This window comes from Cebus imitator, unplaced genomic scaffold (assembly GCF_001604975.1).
Source record: "Cebus imitator isolate Cc_AM_T3 unplaced genomic scaffold, Cebus_imitator-1.0 Scaffold33, whole genome shotgun sequence".
Classification (NCBI taxonomy): Eukaryota; Metazoa; Chordata; class Mammalia; order Primates; family Cebidae; genus Cebus; species Cebus imitator.
Window position 1 is genome coordinate 7,562,854 of NW_016107348.1, and position 20,360 is coordinate 7,583,213.

Genomic DNA, 20,360 nt, shown 5'->3' on the forward strand with positions numbered 1-20,360 from the left:
AAAAAAAAAAAAAAAAAAAAAAAAACTCCAACCAACAAACAAAAAGAGAAAACAAAGGGAAGTCTTTATAAGAGCTGGATGTATCTGTCCTATTACAGCTTGAATATGATCATCTAGATTTTAGAAGATATTAAATGCTTCCTGTTCTAAAACTTAATTAATTCCACTAGGCATGGAAGAGCCCGTTTAATCCTTGCTTAATTATTACTAAAATTAAACTTCTCTTTTGATAGCTGGGCTATTACTTCCTCAGAAGATTCCTTTGTGTAAGTTAGAGAAAAGCTGCCTTCTCTGGGGAATGCAGCTGCCCGGCACCATGGCGTGGCTAGTGTGTGATGTCTTGTGAACCTTAAAAAGGAGGATTCCTTCCCTGTGCAGACAATGCTTTCATCTGGGCACAAGGCTTGGCTGTAGGAGCACATGCTGGGTTCAGCCCTAATCTGCCCCCACTGTCCTGCTTCGTTATGCAGCCCATGATCTGCCTAATCAAATAATGGCCAGCAGCCCTGATCATTATGCAGGAACCCCAAAAGAACCCTGCCCTGGAAGGAAGCACGTCTTCATCCTTGCTCCTTCATTTTTAAAATGTATACATTTTTTAGTTGTTTAAGTCCTTTTTGTTTTGAATTTCCTTTTAATGAAGGAAGCTAGCCAGTGCAAAGGGGATAGGTATCAGATGCCTAGCTTCTCTAGAATTATTTTTGTGTTGATTTAGGAACCACTGAGGAGATAGAATAACGGTTTCTCCATTATTAAGGATTGCTCTAGATGGTCAGTACATGTGATAACCCCTACAGTACCAGCTGAGTCTTAAGGCTGAGAAGTTCAAGGACTGTTGAATATAGCTGCTTTGGTTTTAGGACCAGCCTTGCTTACAGCATGGTATTTAGTATGTGGTTAATGTTTTCTCTTCGGCTGTTAGTATATATTTTTTCTCTGTTATGTAGAGTTTTTAGAGCAGTTCTTAGAGCAGTTTCTGCTCTGTTTCAAAGCAAACTGAACCAAAAGTAGAGTTCCCATATGTCCGCTGTCCACCCTCTCCCCCCATCTCCCCCACTATAAACACTCCACACCAGAGCGGTATGTTTGTTACAACTGATGAACTTAAATTGACATTATTATCAGTCAAAGTCCATAGTTTATTTTAGGACTCATTGTTAGCATATATTCTATGGGTTCTGACAAATATGTAGTGACATGTATTCATCATTAGACATGTCATACAGAATAGATTCACTGCTCTAAAAATCCTGTCTCCTGCCTATCTGTCCTCTGCTCCCCCAAACCCTAACAAGCACTAATCATTTTACTGTCTCCATAGTTTTGCCTTTTCCAGAATGTCATATAGTCAGAATCATACCATGATGCAGCCTTTTCAGATCTTTCACTTAGTAGTATGCATTTAAAGTCCCTCAACGTTTTTTCTTGGCTTCATAGCTTATGTGTGTTTTTTTTAAATCACAGAATAATATTCCATTGTCTGGTTGTACCACAGTTTAGTTATTTATTCACCTACTGAAGAAGGTGAACTTTGAAAACTTGAACTTTCCTTCAAGTTGTAGATGTTATAAATAAAACTGCTAGAAATATCTATGTTCAGGTTTTTGTGTAGACGTAGATTTTTCAGTTTATTTGGGTAAGTACCATGGAGCACAATCGCTGGATCATATGGTAAGAGTATATTTAGTTTTGTCAGAAACTGCCAAACCGTCTTCCAAAGTGGCTGAATCATTTTGCATTCCCCACCAGCCATGAATGAGAGTTCTTGTTGCTCCACATCTTGTAAACATGTGGTATTATTATTTATGTATGCTTTGGATATCGGCCATTCTAAAAGGTATGTAGTAGTCTCCTTTTATTGTTTTAATTTGTATTTCTCAGATGACGTTAATGTGAAGCATTTTCTCATAGGCTTATTTGCCATCTGTATATCTTCTTTGATGAGGTATCAATTCAGGCCTTTGCCTCAGTTTTGGATTGGGGTTGTTTTCTTATTATTGAGTTTTAAGTGTTCTTTGTATGTTTTGTATTACATGTTTTTAATCAAATATGTCTGTTGCAAATAATGTCTTTCAATCTGTGGCTTGCCCTTTTAGTCTCTTGAGGCTCTTTCATGTTTAGTCATGTGATTTTGAACAAGGTTTTAGGCATTTTCCGCTTTAGTTTCTTCAAATCTATCCTGGAACCATTTACCTTCTCTCACAGAATCATTGCAATCATTAAATTAGCAAATGCATACAAAAGGGCTTTAAGTTATAAAGGGTGATGCAAATAGAAATGTACTATTAGTGGTGTGACTAATAAGCCATAGGTAGTCAACTTATTTTTTTTGAGTCAACATATAAATATAACATTTATATGGTGACTGCTGGGTTTGTCCCACAAGTGCTGCCATTATCAGAGACATCCTAAGGTAAATCTTCTGCTGGTATGGAAGTAGGAGTTTATTGACTAATAAAGAAGAAAAGTAAGAAGCTGCAGCCCCAAAATCTTTGGAAATAATTGTGTATCTCATTCATATCCTGTGAAACTGGAGACATAAATCATTCACTTTAAAGCTTGAATTTTTCTAGTAAAAGATATTTTTTTGTCCTATTTGGCATTATGACAGTGTGAGAGTAGAAAATAGCGTATTTGTTTTTGGTGACTATATAGTTACCTGGATTGGTTACTGAATGAAAGAGCTCTTCATTTGCTCTGCTCAGTTAAACAAATATCTGTGAAGATAAAAATCAATATTTATTATGGTTTTACGTATGTTTAGTTTACATTTGGAAATTATGAAGTTAACTGTAGAGTCTCTTTTTTTCTCTATCTCAAAACACACACACACACAATCACATACACATACACACACAGTTTTATAAATGCATGAATATTTATGTACAGAGTTCCCAGAAATCAGAACAAACAGGGTTTAGCAGATGAAGTTATACTCTACCATAAATTGCTCTTTGATTTTAATTATGAATAAATAAGATTAATGATGATGATGCTTCTCCTGCTGCTGCTACAACTATTTCTGCTACTAGCAAGTGTTTATTAAGAATTTAATATGAGCCAGGCACTTTTCTAAGAACATTACATAGATGCACAAACACAGTTAATTCTCACAACTTTAGGAGGTTTATTGATGAGGAAATGAAGGAAGAGAAGGGGAAAGTAACTAGAAAATAGTGGAGAGTGGATTGGCACCCAAGGAGTCGGATTCTGGAGCCAGTGCTATAAAAGGCCATATAATATAGTTTCCCAGTAGTAATGGTGTATGCATAGATTTTAAGGAAAAAGTCACTTAAAGCTGCTTCTTTGGGGTGATCGCTGAATTTAAAAATGTTGAGGCATTTGTTTAAATTAAAGGCTTTTAAATTTCAAGGATGAAATGACAGGTCATAAGACCAATAGGTCATAAGGGTGTTTATTTAGTAGCAAATATATGTTGAATCCTTTAGCTCTCTCTCCCCATTTTGCACAATTCCTGAATGTTTGTTAAACAGGATAAGATTAATTAAGGAAACTTAAGAAATGTAGAGGATAGAATTAGCCACTGTGGATGTTCTGCGTGTGTAAGTTGTGTGTGCGTGCAAGTGTTAACGTAGGCAAATAAGCATGTGAAACACAGAGCTTCAATGTTAATTTTAACATTTAATTATCCAAAGAAGATCCCTTTTTAAACATGCACTTTGGAGTCTGTGTAGTGATCTTTTCTTTTTCCCTAGGCACTGAAAATGAAGATGCTAGAAGGGACTACAACAGCGATAATCAAGCAAGTTGGATTCATCGTATGATAATGGCCTTGGTGAGTGATTCAGCTTTATTCAATACCAGAGAAGGACGTGCTGGGAAGGTGCACAACTTCATGCTGGGCTTGAATCTCAATACATCTTATCCACTGTCTCCTTTGAGTGACTTTGCCACACAGGATTCCTTTGATGATGATGAACTGGATGCAGCTGTAGCAGGTAAGTGCACAAAGTATAATCCGTGGGAGCTAATTCAGGAGATCTGTATTCCTTGTCTGGAGAGAGGCATTTTAATTATTATTAACCCTCATGTATTCTCAATTATTACAAGCTGCATTTAATGTGTGAAGGGCTTCAAATTATTAGAGTTATTTTTATTGTTGTTTCTTTGTATTTTTGAGACAGGTTCTCACTCAGTCTCCCGGTGGCACAATCATGGCTCTTCGCAGCCTTAAATTCCAGGGCTGCAGCAATCCTCCTACCTCGGTTTCCTGAGTAGCTGGGACTACAGGTGTGCACCACCATACCCAGCTAATTTTTTTTTTTCATAGACACAGGGTTTTGCCATGTTGGCCATGTCTCAAACTCCTGGGCTCGAGTGATCCTCCTATCTTGGCCTCCCAAAGTGCTGGGCCTACAGGCAGGAGCCACTCTGTACCGGGCCTGGATTTTTTTTTTTTTTTTAAAGAAAAATTTACATTGGATGGAAAATGATCTACACGTCAGTATAGAAAATCTGCATTCAAATGTTGAGGGGGACAGCTGGGCACGGTGGCTTATGCCTGTAATCCTAGCACTGTGGGAGGCTGAGACAGGCAGATTACCTGAGCTCAGAAGTTGTTCAAGACCAGCCTGAGCAACATAGTAAAACCCCACCGCTACTAAAAAAACAAAAAAATACAACAAAAAAAAAATTAGCCGTGCGTGGTGGCACACACCTGTAATCCCAGCTACTCAGGAGGCTGAAGCATGAGAATTTCTTGAACGCAGAGGAGGAGGTTGCGGTGAGCCGAGATCATGCCACTGCACTCCAGCCTGGGCAACAAGGCGAAATTCTGTCTCAAGAAAAAAAAAATATTGAGGGGGACTTTAGATTTTCTCTGTACTAGTCACAGTTCATTTGAAGAAATTAGGAAACTACTTCCTATTTTCTGAAAGGGATTTGAGGAAGAGAATTAAGTGCTTATAAAATTGTTCCAAACCTTGAGGGAGCAAGCTTTAGGCTGAGCTTTCAGGAATGACTCAAAAAGTACTTCAGAATCATCCCCATAAATGCCTTGGCAACTATGCTTGGCAGAGGAAATAGCAGAAGTGTAGCTTCTGTCTCATTTTTTTTTTCAGGTTTTATACAAGTGTTTCTCTTTGGTAGAGGCCAGGTCTCAGGAGAGCTGGAGCTGTAAGGGACTCTGGCAAACACATTCCTTAGCCTGACTCCCTAGTGCAATGTAGGGTGTGAGTCAGCCAGCCTGTGCTGTTCATTAGGCTATTGGATCTGTCTCTCCTGTTCTCAGAAAGGTTAGGTAACTTTCTTAAAGCTGCCCAGCAAGAACCTAGTCACTTTCAGATTTGTCACTTAGCCAAATCCTCAAGAATAATTCCCTTTGGGCTTCAATTCCATGCCTGTTACAGATTTAAAGTTAAATCTGCTTTGGTGACCAATCAATACATAACAATTTTTTGGTGATAATTCTGTCATCTTAAGTTTTTATAGTTCGCCACACCATCATCTTTTCCTTAATGTCCAAATGTTATTATTCCTCAATCACATCTGTCTAAAGACATTTTGACTAGATGCAGGAAAAATTCAAATGGGCTATTTCCAAAAAAAAATTTCTACTGCCTTTTTGTTTAAGCATCATACCTAGAACATACTTGTGAAATTTAGGATATAGTTTTGGATTTTGCTGTTGTTTTGGTATTGTTTCTTTCTGTTGTTTGACCCCTTAAAAGGAATTGTAGAGGCAAAAATGACCCCTGTTGTTTAAATAAGATTAGTGCAAACCCGTTATATATTTTTTTTATGTTTATGGCATTAAACTAGGATATGAGGTATGTCTGATTATATACCTATAATCCCAACAGGATTCACTAAGTTGTATAGTATACTAACTATTGTGTTAACTATAATGAAATTCTGTCATCAAGTCAGTATCTATTTTTAAATTCATCCAAAATAAGAATATACTTAACTATACATTCAGTGACATTATTTTTTTGTTTAGTCACATAACTATGCTTATTGCCATCGCAATGCCAATTAAATGTCTCTTCCAGAAATGTATGCTTTATAGATGAATGATGATGAGCTTAAAAAAAACTACAAGCTCATACAGCATGTCGATATAGAGAGAATCTTCAGTTGTTTTACTCTATAGAAAAGGAAGATCAAAGAAGATAATTCTATCATCTTTGCCTGAAATTTCCCAACAGAGTTGAGATTGGGACACAGGTTTCTTGACATTGCTTCTAAGCCTTTCCCTTGGCCACACAGCATTCCCCATAGCTGCCCTTGGTTTTCTTAGTCACCCACTTATGTAAAAATGGAAGTTTTCTTTCTGTATACTTTATGCCATCTGTCTTACGTTATTACTTGTATTGCATCAGCCAGCACAGCTCTTTATGTAATGCCGTATTTGGGGATGATTGATAGTTTATATTTCCTTATGTTCTTTTATGAAAACTGTCTATAACTCTTCTTTCAAAGGTCACTAAATTCGAATTTCAATTTCAATTAGAATTTCATTATAGTTAACATAATGAAATTTTCACAGCACATTTTTAAAAACTTCCTGGTAGATTTGGAATATTTTATGTAGATTTGGTGGTGTTGGGGTAACCAGATAAAATACAGAATACCCAGTTAGATTTGAATTTTAGATATGTATATAAATAATTTATATATGATTTTTGCAGCATTTGGGATGTACGTTAAATAATTGTTGATTATCTGAAATTCAAATGTAACCAGGCATCCTGTATTTTTATTAGCTAAATTTGGGAACTTTAGGAAGTATACCTCTTCCTTTTAAATTATTTTGCATTTTCATCTTCCTTCTGTCTTTTGTTCATTCTTTCATTCACTTAGATTTATTTATTGAGTACTTACAATGTGCTTGGTTCTTGGGATACAGTAGTCAATAAGATAGAATCCTTGGCCTCATAAAGATTAAAATCATTTAATGGCCTTTCCTCAAAGTTGTCATTCATGGAAGGACTTAAGTACTATACTTTCGTTAACAGTGATGGAAAAGTAGAGTAAAACTAAAACATAGAACGCTGATTCTGACGGAACAGTAAGTTAGTGAGGCTCCATCAACATTAATTGAGGACACAACTGCAAGACTAAGTATATGAGTTGAGGGCTGCACACAGTGGCTCCCAGCACTTTGGGAGGCCAAGGTGGGCAGATCACCTGAGGTCAGGAGTTCAAGACCATCCTGGCTAACCTGTCTCTACAAAAATATAAAAATTAGCTGGGTGTGGTGGCACATGCCTGTAAACCCAGCTACTTGGGAGGCTGAGGCAGGAGAATTGTTTGCATCTGGGAGACAGAGGTTGCAGTTAGCTGAGATCACGCCACTGCACTCCAGCCTGGGCAACAGACTGAGACTTATTCTCAAAAGCAAAACAAAAAAAGGAATATGACTTGAATGTGGGTGTTCGCATTTGGAGAATAATAGTTGTACATCACCTTGTCTGACTCCTTTCTTCATTTAATGCCCTTTGAAAGAAGAGTTATAGACAGTTTTCATGAAATAACATAATTTCCTTATGTTATAAACTATCAATCATCCCCAAATGTGGCATTATATAAACCAGTTTTTTTGAGATACTTGAAAATGTTCTAAACTAAAATTATTTTAAATTAATGATGTTTGGAAAGAACTTTAAATTTTATTTCTCAGTGTGCATTTTATTTAAATTACATTTTATTCATTTTTATGTATTTAATAGAAAAACATGTATGTGGGGTATTGATTTCAGTTAAAAATTTAGTCAGTTCAGTCAGTTCACAGATGTATTCAACTTTATTATTTACAGGCCAACATTGCTAAAAATAATTTCATTTTAGACTGAATTTACTGAATTGACTAGTGCTTTTTCAGAAAAGGTCCTTGCAAAGGTAGATCTAGTTTACCTCCCTCTGGTAGTTTCCAATTTTTAGAATAATCATATGTTTGGAATGAAAAGTTAAAACATTTATCATAAACTGTGATTCATTTTGGTTCATAAGGTCTTCCTTAAAATTCCTATTTTAAAGAATGCCAACTAAAATTTTTAGCCACATTTGAAACATTAATTAAGCACATTTTTTTAAATTTTGCAGCCCCCATGCAAAAAAAGATTTTATCCAATCTAGATATTATGTTAGAAAAATGTTTATATAAATTAAAGTTTGAGTATCTTAGAATTAAATCAGTCTCTCAACCTAAAATCAGGAAAAGTGCACTATTTTTGTGCCTGCTACTTCACCTTGCGGACTATATTTTGTAAACAATAGAAATTGCAATATGATAAAATTCCCCTCCTGCGTTTACTGCAAAATAGTTGTGTACCTGTGGAAACAAATTTTGGAGAGCTTTTCATGAGTCATATGACTTGTTTCCTGTTTACTTTTGTGTTTATCCTATTTACTGTGACACACACCATCTGGAAATAAGAAATAAAGACATGAGTTAGTTTAGGCCAGAGTTCAAAACACAGACATCCAAATATTTGAACATGGAAGCTGTGTGATGTATTTATAAAATGACCATTTACAAATAACCAAAGCTGATCTGCTTTAAGGAACTGTTACATAATTCTAAAACAGAGTTATGTTTCCACAACCATCAGAGAACCCCATTAACTGATTCACAAGTTTAGAATCCTTGTATGTTTTTAAATTATGGGTGGATATTCTTCCATAGTGGCATTTACCCAATACTCTACGACATTTTAGTAGATGTTATACAATAAATCGGGTTCAAGTTCAAATAAAGTTGGAAAAACGTACAACTCACTCTCCCGTTTCAAATACAGTGAGATACCCTCCTGAGTTTAAGTCTTACAGGTGCTTGAGGATAGTACTTTAAAAGGAGACTGGCCGATATTTGAATCTCAGTTGGACCCTTTACTAGCAGGCAGTCTTAGCCAGTCACTTAGCCTAAACCTCAATTTATTTATAAAATAAAAATAATAATGGTACCTATGTTACAGAGTTATTTTGAGGACTGTAAAGTGCTGTTAGTGACAGCCATAGGAAGGAGAACAGGGAATGCGCAGTATCACTGGCTAGTGCTTTAAGTTGTTGAACTTTGCCTTTCTGTAGACGTGACCGTATTTACTAGTGGCACTCTTATTCTGTATATGAGGCATCAGTTTATATCTTGCATAACTAGGCTTTTTGCAACACAGTTAGGAAACACCGCTTACTGGTTTTGTGTTTTTTTTGTTGCTGTTTTTTGTGACACGGATGAACTTAGTGGACATTATGCTAAGTGAAATGAGACAGACACTACATGATTTCACTGGTAATGTATAATCTGAAAAAGTTGAACTCAGAAGTAGAAAATAGGATAAAGGTTACCAGAAGCTGGGGGGAATTTGTGGAGGAGGCAGTAGATGGAGAAAGAGGAGGCCTTACTGAGAGGACACAAAGTCTCAGTGAGACAGGAGGAATAAGTTCTGTGTATCTACAGCACAGCATGGTGCCTGAGTTAATAATAATGTGTATTTCAAAATAGCTAAAACAGAGGATTTAGATGTTCTTACCACAAAGAAGTGATAAATATTTGATGTTATGAATATCTTCATTACTTGATTTGATTATTCCAAAATGTATACATGTAATGAAACATCACATTGTACCCCATAAATACACACAATTATTATTTGTCTACAAATAAAAATCATTTCAAACATAAAACAGAAAATAAAAGGAACACTACTTACCGTCAGTTTATCTTGAAGGTGGGAATGGTGGTGTTTAGTTACAAACCAAAGCTGGGAATTGGTCCACATGATTTTTCTCTCAAATGTACGCCCTCTTGGATTTGAGAAAGAATAGAAGGTCACTACCAGTTTCCTGCTAAGGGACAAAGCAAACAGGATATCAGAGAAATGATCTGTTTTTGGTTACACTTTCAGCTAAAACCGTTTTAAAAACTGAGTTTATGAAGCCCCCTCCCCCAAATTTATGAATTGTAATTATACTTGCATTAGAGCAGGGAAAAGCATTGCATGTAAAAATACAATAATCCTTCCTCCCTTACTCAGGGTTTCAGGTTTCTCAGTTTTAGTTACCCGCAGTCACCTGTGGTTGACCACAGTTTGAAAAAAATAAAAAATTCCCGAAATAAATAGTTCAGTGTTTAAGTTGCATGCAGTTGTGAGTGGTATAAAGAACCCTCATGCCATTCCTCCTGAGAGGTGAAACATCTCTGTCCAGGCTCAATATGCTGCCTACCCGTTAGTGACTCCGTGGCCATTCAGTTCATCAGCTTGGCTGTCACAGTATCACCGTCTCTGTATTCAAGTAACCCTGTTTTTTCTACTTAAAAATGGCCACAAAGTGCAAGAGTAGGGATACTGGCATATTGTTACAATTGTTCTCTTTTTTTACTACTGTTGTTAATCTCTTACCGTGTCTAATTTATATATTAAACCTTATCATGGGTATGTATATGTAAGAGAAAACATAGTATATGTAGAGATTTGTTCTATGCAGTTTCACACATCCACTGGGTGGGTCTTAAAACATATCCCCCCAAGTAAGTAGGGACTGCTGTGCTGCCATGATTGTGTTTTTAAATGTTAGGTTTAACTGTGATAAAATACACATATTAATGTGGTTTAAATATGTGATAGGATTATGTGCTGAGAGCCTCTATACTTTGTAGTTATTATTTTTTATATTACTCATTTTAAACCCTCTTATTCAGTCATGCCACTTTCTAAAGTAATAGTGTGACACTGTGCTTAGGGCTTAGACCTTGTGAACCTGGATTGGAATTTTGACTCTCACTATCTGTTTGAAAATAGACCATTTATTTTACCTCTTTGAGCCTCAGTTTCCTTATCTTTAAAATGGCTACTTCCTTTGTAAGATTCTGTTTTCTTATCTTTAGTCTCCTTTGTAAGAGTCTTGTAAGAATAATAAATCTTATATATCAAATTTCTGTTACATAATAGACTCAGTATAAATGAAGTCACCATTAGGAGAAATATGAGTAACCAACTAATGAATTTCCAACTTTTTAGTAAAATGTTTAAAAATGAATTTAAGCCAAAGACTCACTATTTTTACCGTTAAGATGTTCACATATGCAATTGTTAAATTAAAATTTCAGAGGAATAGATGTCAAAAATGGGCTTGACAGTCTTTTTATATATTTCAGTATTACATCTTTACATTCCTGGTTCTGTGATAGATAGTCTAGTATCATGGCTGGTGGCAAAGTGCATTCTCATGACTGTCTGTAGATACTTATTAAGAAATGAGAATTGATCTACAGGTAATTATTTAAAGAACTATTTCTCTTCTCTCTCTTTGTTGCCCTATAAGTTAGCTTTGGACACAGCAAGCCTTTATTATTTGGCCATATTACCTTATACTTGCTTTTAAAAATAGCTTTATTTTCAGCATAGTTGTTTTTAATTCAAGACCATTATTCACACCTTTCCTCTTTGCATCACTTATTCTGGGCTGTATGAATTGCCTCAGTCATAAAATTTACTCTTCCTTATTTATAAGCATCACTAGTAAGTGTCTGTAACATTCATATGTTATCCCATTTTAGAAAAGGGAATTTTTAATAGACGTGAGAAAACAGATGACTTTGCTACCTGTAGAAAGTTAGAAGGATATTAATGTTTCTTAGTATTAAAAACTATGCTGAAGTCTGATTTTTCACTTTACACTGAATAAAATATTATGACTGTCTCATTGATGTTTTTCTTTCAACCTTTACTGATAGTGAGGATTATGGATTTAACTGGACAGGAAGAATTTAAAGATTTTCTTTCCTTTTTGGTTTCATGCTCTTAAAACATAATAAAACTGACTATAGAGTGATAGTATTATTCTTACTTAGAAACATATGGAGGGAAGCTAACATACACTCGGTTCCTACTGTGTGCTGAGTGTGTATGTGTGTACATAGGTATCAGGTCATATGTACGTATTTGTATCTGGTGTGACCATCTTCACTTCATTCTACTGTCACAGGCCTCCCTCTTGGGCGTAGCCAGCCTTCTTCCTAACAGCACAGGAAATGAGAGTGTGGACAGGTAACAGAGACAAGCAGCTGCATGGCGTTTTATTCAGTTCAGTTCAAACCAGTTCCCTTCTGGTCATGTTTTGTTTTCCTGGCAAGTGAATTAGGAGCACCACACATACACATGAAGGGTGGCATGTTATCAGTATTATTTCTTCATGGAATTAATGATCTCTAGGCCCCCCGTTTCTTCAGACCCCTGCTATCTCACTTTGATCTCCTCCCATCCTGTCCGCAGACTGCGGGCTCCCTGCTGTCTCTCCTCAAACACACCCAGCCTGATTCTGCCTTCGGACCCTTGCTCTAGCTCCTCCCTCTCTCTGGAAACCTCTGGATCCCACCCTCCCAGTCTTTAGCTGGCAGCTCCATACCATTATTCTTGTTTCAGGGTAAGGTTTCCTTCTCAGAGACATCTCCCCTGACCATCCAGCTGACGTGACTCCTTACGACAGTGTCCTTGATCATTTTCTTCAAGGCATTGATCGCTTTAGGAACTGTCCTCTTCATACATTTATGTACTTATTGGCTGTGTACTCACAATATGAACTCTATCAGAGAAGAGCGTGCATCTATCTTGTTCAGCATCTAGAATCGAATCTGAATGGTGGTAGACATATCTGCAGAGTGTGTTGGCTGCATGATTTTCTTGGACTCCTACCCTGTGGTGGAATGTACACTCACCCCCAAGAGAGGCAGCATGGGATCCGTAGAGTCTGCCACCTCCCTGTGATGCCAGCTTTGAGAGACTCTTCATTGGCTTCGCCCTCCATTACAGCTGTCCTCTGCCTCACCTGTTATAAGAATTAAACAAGATTATGCATGAGGAAATGTTTAGAAACCTGTAAAGACCTATGCCATATACGATAATGCTGTTCACATGATCCCAGCTTAGAGTTAATACCAGCATGTGAGCTAAGTGCTTTCCAGGCCTCATCCCAGTAAATCCTCACAGCAACCTTATTTGATAATTACTTTTGTCCTGATGCTACAGGGGAAGAAACTAAGACTTAAATATAATGTTACAATTGCTAAAGTTGGTCTCATACGCAGCTCTATTTGTCTCCAAAGCCTAAGGGCCTCATCATATGAAATTCTGTCTTTCAAATTTTAAACAAAAGTTTTTAGCTGATAAATACGGATGAATGATCATTTAATTCATTCTTGTTTTTCTTTTATTTTTTTAAGATCCTGATGAATTTGAGCGAATATATGAGCCCCTGGATGTCAAAAGTAAAAAGATTCATGTAGTGGACAGCGGGCTCACATTTAACCTGCCGTATCCCTTGATACTGAGACCTCAGAGAGGGGTTGATCTCATCATCTCCTTTGACTTTTCTGCAAGGCCAAGTGACTCCAGTCCCCCGTTCAAGGTAAGGAGACCTACTATGGCATTCCATTCTCTACCACATTCTCTCACTTGCCTTATAGATGTCTCAGTGCCTTTGACTCCGGTTTCTTATTCCTTTAACGTATTTCTTACGTTTTCCTGAGTAATAGTTCTAAAACGCAGACATGATTCAATCAGTCTCCTGCTTAAAGAAACTTTTAAATGATTCTAATGAGCTCAGTAAAGTTCAGAGTCCTGAGCAGGACAAGAATAATACAGTAGGTCTGAAGTTTAGAAAGGAAATGAGGCTGAGATTTGGGAGTTAGCAAGTAAATGATCATGTAAACCGTGCATGGAGAGGGTATGCCCTGAGAAGAGAGGTGGACATAAATAGTACTTTAAAGAGTGCTGTCAAGGGGAAAGGAGGGGAACAAAGGAAGTGTAAAGTGTTATGAGAACTGAAGATATGTAACAAGGAGGTCTTTGGTGAACTGGACAAGGACAGCTTCCATCGGGCTGTGAGGGCAGAAATCAGACCAGAGTGGTTTGAGGGATGGAGACAGTTTTGAGGATTGATCAGGGAAGGGGATAGACTGAATCTGTAAGAGGAAGTGGGAAAAAGAAAGCTGTGTGTGTGGTGGGGGTGGGTTGTTGATAGCAGAGGCAAGCGTGTTTACATACCGATGGTGAGGAGTCGTTAATGAAGAAGGTATGACTGAAGAGGCGAGAGATGAATACAGGATGAAGTCACATCTCTGGGAAGGATGTGGGGGTGGGAAGTGGGAAAGGAATCAGGATACAAACGGAGAACGGTACTGAAATGTCCACGCTGGGGAAATGGCAGCAGATGAACATTTAATGTTAGGTATGCAGAAAGGAAGTTCAGGAAGTACTCATGTAATGCCTTCGAAGTTTTATAGGAATTAGGAGTCAAGGTTATCTTGTAAGAATGAAAATATGGAGGTAGTGGAGTCAGACAGGTGGGGCGAATAAAAGTTCACCTCTCTGAAGAAATGAGAAAAGCTTCTGAAACAACAATATGGAAAATTGCTGGGCAGCACTCAGGCCTCACCCTCAAATAAATATGCTTTGTTCCCTCTGCCTGGAATACGCCAAACATTCTTTAGACACAGCTCAAGAGTTATCTTTCTTGACTTCCACCCGTATGGTTAAAGTGCATAGGACTCAGTAAATTCTTCTACTACAACAATTATCATGGTATATTGTATGTTTTTGCTTTTATATATATTGCTTTCGCTGTCTGTGAACTCCTTGGGACTAGAACTCTGTTCTCTGTGTGTATTTATTTTGTTTTAATCATTTGGTCCTAATTGTCATTTAAGAGCCGGCCAAAATATGAGCATATAGGATTTTTTTTGTAGGTGAATAAATGAAATGCTATAAGAGAGATGGAGTTATTATTTCAGCTTCATAGATGAAGAAGTGGCAATTCATAGCGATTAACAGTTCATGATCTCCCAGCCAGGTGGAGTCAGTGATAGCCCATGTCCTCTGACAGCATATCTGATTTTTTTCTCTGTCATATGATAATTAAACTGCTCCCAAGAGCAGTTTAAAAACCATTAAGTATATAGAAAACCTTACATGTTCAAAGTGCTTTCATACTTGATCTATTTTTGAGGTAGCAGTGGTGTTCAAAGAAACAAGTAACAATGAGATAAAACCTTATCAACAAATAAAATAATATGTGGAATGAGCGAAGCCCACGACCTGGCTAGGGAAGTGCTAGTTAAGAAATGGTGAGATGGTGCTGGGGCCTGTAATCCCAGCACTTTGGGAGGCAGAGGTGGGCAGATCACATGAGGTCGGGAGTTCAAGACCAGCCTGGCCAACATGGTGAAACCCTGTCTCTACTAAAAATACAAAAATTAGCCAGGCATGGTGGCGTGCACCTGTAGTCCCAGCTACTCAGGAGGCTGAGGAAGGAGAATCACTTGACCCTGGGAGACAGAGTTTGTAGTGATCCAGGATAGCACCGCTGCACTCCTGCCTGGAGGACAGAGAGAGACTCTGTCTCAAAAACAAAAGAAACACACACACATGCACGCATGCACACACACACATACACACACACACACACACACACACACACAAATGGTGAGATGGGACCAGACTCCAAAGCTACAGAATGAGAATTTCTTATCCTTTACCAGCTGCCTCCTTTGTGCTCACTGTTCATGAACTCTTTTCTGTGTACTGTGCTGTGTGTAGCAATTAGTGGGAAAATAGGGTTCCTGATCTCCCATAACATTTTGTTTTCGAGAGGGAAAGACTTTTATCCACAAGAGCCACTTGCAGGGGAACTGAGAAACTTACTATTAAATAGTTCTTGATATAAGTTTATATAAGTATGTGTATTATAGGGGATAAATATAAAAATACGTTGGTGCATACTGGAGTTCATGAACAGGGTAATAAATGAAATAGGGTGAAAACAGCACAGAGAAGGCAGTGAGCACATTGAGGGGCTGGAGTGATCTGATTAGAAGCGACATATTCAGCTCCTTTAGGAAGGCTTAAGGAGAGAGTTTAAGGTAGGACATTAAGAAATGCAGAATCAGTGGAGGATTTCAGTAGACAAATGACTTCATGAAATTGGAATTTTAGGATGATTAATCTGACAATGGAAAATAGGATGAATTGGAGAATGGAAGGCAAGGAATTAACATTAAGAGGAACGTATTGTAATCCCAGCATAGGATAATGAAGTACCACGGCACCACAGTGGGTGACTATGAATTTGATGACCTATGAGAAACAGTGGGGAGGTAGGTTTCAATGGGTGACTCTAAGATGATAGCTTACATGCTGGTTCTAGTGGTGGAAGACACTGTATTATTCACTTCACTAATGGGGGTGTAAAATGTCAAAGCCATCATTTTATACATGAATCAGAGCTCCATCACCTTAATGAGTTGAAGGAGGTTTTGGAATATCACTTTGTACCTTTAAAAAGAATCATTATACTTTGCAGTAGTTTTTAAATGTTGACTCATTATTTGTAATTAAGAATATATACTTGTAAAATGTATGAACATTTGGATTATATATGCAATACTTTCAGACAACAGCTGTTAATATTTTGGTATTCTAGTCTCTTTTGTGGGGGGGGGTGTGTCTGTGTGTGTGTGTGTGTGTGTGTGTGTGTGTGTGTGTGAGAGAGAGAGAGAGAGAGAGAGAGAGAGAGAGAGACACTACCAGGGTCATATAGTTTTGTATTCTGTTTCTTTCTACTTACAACTATATTATGAGCATTTTTTCATGCCATTAAATATTTTTAAAAACATAAAGACATATAAGATTTATATAAAAGAGAGCTATATGAGATGTTTATAAAAGAAAATAAAAATATGTAGTATCTCTGTATATAGGTATGTGAGAATTTATTTAACAGTGCTCTATTTTCAACTTTTAGATGATTGCAATCTTGCCACCTTTTTCTATAATCATTACCCTTGCACATGGCTCTTTAATCACATTTTATTTATTTAGGTTGGTTTCTAAATATGTATCACTATGACTTTTAGTTAATATTTTCAGATTGTTTTCACCAATTTACATTACTTTATCTAATTATATAGGTGAGTCTCTGTTTCACATGCCTTTGCTGGCTGGAAATAATATTAAAGACAAAGTAAAAAAAAAAAATTTATGTAATATGGTGAGGAAAAAACCCTCACATTTTTGCTTCAATTCGCTTCCTTTGTGAGACTAAATGGTTTGTCATGCTTATTACATAATGATGTTTTTGAACTACTTTTAATCAGATTATTTGTGTTGTTCCTATTAATAAACATTCTTTTTATGTCTTTTTTTTTTTTTTTTTCTTTTTTTGAGACGGAGTTTCACTCATGTTACCCAGGCTGGAGTGCAATGGCGCGATCTCGGCTCACCGCAACCTCTGCCTCCTGGGTTCAGGCAATTCTCCTGCCTCAGCCGCCTGAGTAGCTGGGACTATAGGCACGCACCACCATGCCCAGCGAATTTTTTGTATTTTTAGTAGAGCCGGGGTTTCACCATGTTGACCAGGATGGTCTCGATCTCTTGACCTCGTGATCCACCTGCCTCGGCCTCCCAAAGTGCTGGGATTACAGGCTTGAGCCACCGCGCCCGGCCATGTTTTAAGAATATTAAAGTTTGTCTTATTTTTGCAAATATGACCTAATAAGTTATTTGTATTGGGATTTTTATTTCTGATGATTTTACTATTTCAATATTTATGTAGGAGCTTCTACCATTGTTTTTATTCTTACGTATGATTTTAAAAATTGTTTTTCAGTATATTTTCTCTTTTATTACATTTTTAAATATTTATTTTTAATTATGTGTGGACACAGAATTTTGTACATACTTTTGGGGTACATGTGAAATTTGATACCATCATATGTGGAATGATCAATTAGGGCATTTGGGGTGTACATCCCCTCAAACATTTATCACCTCTTTGTGTTAGTAACATTCCAATTCCATTCTTTTAGTTATTTGGAAATATCTAATAAATTATTGTTAACAAGAGTCACCCAATTGTGGTACTGAACATTAGATATTATTCCTTCTATCTTGCCATATTTTTGTACCCATTTTCCATTCACTCTTTATTTCCTCTTTCCACTATCCTTTCCAGGAGCTGGTAACCATCATTGTACTTTCTATTTCCATTAATTCAATTGTTTTTAGTTCCCACATGTGAATAAGAACATGTAACATTTGTCTTTCTGTGCCTGGATTATTTAACTTAACATAATGTCCTCTAGTTCTATCCATGTTACTGCAAATGACAGGATTTTGTTATTTTTTTATGGCTGAATATTATTCTATAGCATGGAGTATCACATTTTCTTTATTCATTCATTTGTTGATCAACGCTTACATTGATTCCATATCTTGGTTGTGAACAGTGCTGCAATTAGCATGGGAGTACAGATGTCTCCTCAAGATACTGATTTCTTTTCTTTTGGATATATACCCAGCAGTGGGATTACTGGATCGTATAGTAGTTCTATTTTTAGTTTTTGGAGGAACCTCCATTTTGTTTTCTGTGGTGACTGTACTACATGACTGTTGTTACATTCCCAGCAACTGTGTAGCAGGGTTCCCCTTTCTCCACATCCTCATCAACATTTGTTATTTCCTATCTTTTGGATAAAAGACATTTTAACTGGGATGAGATTGAATCTTATTGTAGTTTTAATTTCTATTTCTTTGAGGATTAGTGATGTTGAACATTTTTTATATTCCTGTTGGGCACTTGTACATCGTCTTTTGCGAAATATATATTCAGATCTTTTGCCCATTTTTAAATCTGATGGTTTTTTTCTATTGTTTGATCTTCTTATATATTCTGTGTATTAATTCCTTGTCAGATGGATAGTCTGCAAATGTTTTCTCCCATTCTGTGGCTCATCTCTTTTCTTTGTTGATTATTTCCTTTGCTGTTCAGAAGCTTTTTGGCTTGATGTAATCCTATTTGTTCATTTTTGCCTTGGTTGCCTGTGTTTCTGAGGTCTTACTCAAGAAATCTTTGTCTAGATCAGTGTCCTGGAGTGTTTTCCCAGTGTTTTATTCTAGTAGTTTTATAGTTTTAGGACATAGATGTTAGTCTTTAATTGATTTTGATTTGAGTTTTATATATGTCAAGAGATAGCAGTCAAGTTTCACTTTTCTGCATATGGATATTCAGTTTTCCTAGAAAGCATTTGTTGAAGAGACTGTCTCTTCCCCAGTATATATTTTGGGCAACTTTGTTGCAAATGAATTGAACTGTAAATGGGTGGGTTTATTTCTGGGTTCTCTATTCTGTTTCATTGGTCTATATGACTGTTTTTGTGCCAGTAACATGCTGTTTTAGTTACTGTAGCTTTGTAGTATAATTTGAAGTCAGGTAATGCCTCCAGCTTTGTTCTTTTTGCTCAGGATTATTTTTGTTATTTGGGGACTTTTGTGGTTCCATATAAATTTTAGGATTTTTTTTCTATTTCTGTAAATAATGTCACTGGTATTTTGATGGGGATTGCAATGAATCTGTAGATTGCTTTGGGTAGTATGTTCTTGAAATTCAGTCTTACCAATATCAGTTAAATATAGATTATATCTTAATTTTTATATTATTCTTCTAAATATATTTAACTCATTAATATTTTTTAATAGATTGCATTTGTAACAACACAATCCCCCATAGACTTTTTTAAGCATGATTTTGTTACACTTATTTTATCAAACACTATACAATTATTATAGGGCACGAGGATTTTTTTCTTAATCTGTTGTGTTCGATTTATCCATCTGACAATCAGACAGTTCTTCTGTCAGTACCATACTGCATTTGAATAACCATAGCTTTATTATATGCCTACTATATTTGCAAGCATGTCTCCAGTCACTGCTTCTATGGTACATATAGGCATTTTCTATTTGTGCATTCTCTTAGATGTGTTTTAAAATCATTTTGTCAATTCTTTCTTCCCATGCCTTTTTCCAAATTTATATACTTCCTTTTATTGTTTTATTTAGTATAACATGAAACCTATCATTCTGGAAATATTGAATTATGTTTTCAGAGATTTAATATAAAGGAAATTGCAAAATATCATCCATCATATAGGTTTTTGTGTCTCTATGTACTTTGGCAAATTCAAAGTAAATAAAATAAAATTTACAGACTGGCTCAGAGTATTAAAAGTACTTTAAACCTGTAAGTGTTGTTATCAAAGTATGTATTCCTAAATGATTCTAAAAGATTGCCAAAGTACAATTCCTAAATTGATAAAGATGTTATACTCCCAATAATAAAATAAATACTTGTTTTGTATATAACATAGTAAGATTTGAAAATTGGCAAGGAGACTACTACATTGAAGTCCTTTTGATAGGAAGGGAGAATCTCTAACGTAATAATTGTATATATGCAATATGATGTTATAAGGGAATCACATAGTGAATCATTTCCTGTTTTTGAGACTGAAATACGGACACTGCCTTTCACAAAATACTAGCGCACAAATGCTGGGCAAAAAT

At 36.4% G+C, this 20,360-nt stretch overlaps 1 protein-coding gene across 1 annotated transcript in view; it reads left to right on the forward strand.

The window, feature by feature from the left end:
• Nucleotides 1–20,360, forward strand: part of PLA2G4A (phospholipase A2 group IVA) — a 146,512-nt gene that overhangs the window by 109,818 nt on the left and 16,334 nt on the right. The window contains exons 14-15 of the mRNA XM_017524540.2: nt 3,717–3,959; nt 13,184–13,368. Of these exons, the coding sequence (XP_017380029.1) occupies nt 3,717–3,959; nt 13,184–13,368 (428 nt within the window). The remainder of the gene's footprint in view (nt 1–3,716; nt 3,960–13,183; nt 13,369–20,360) is intronic.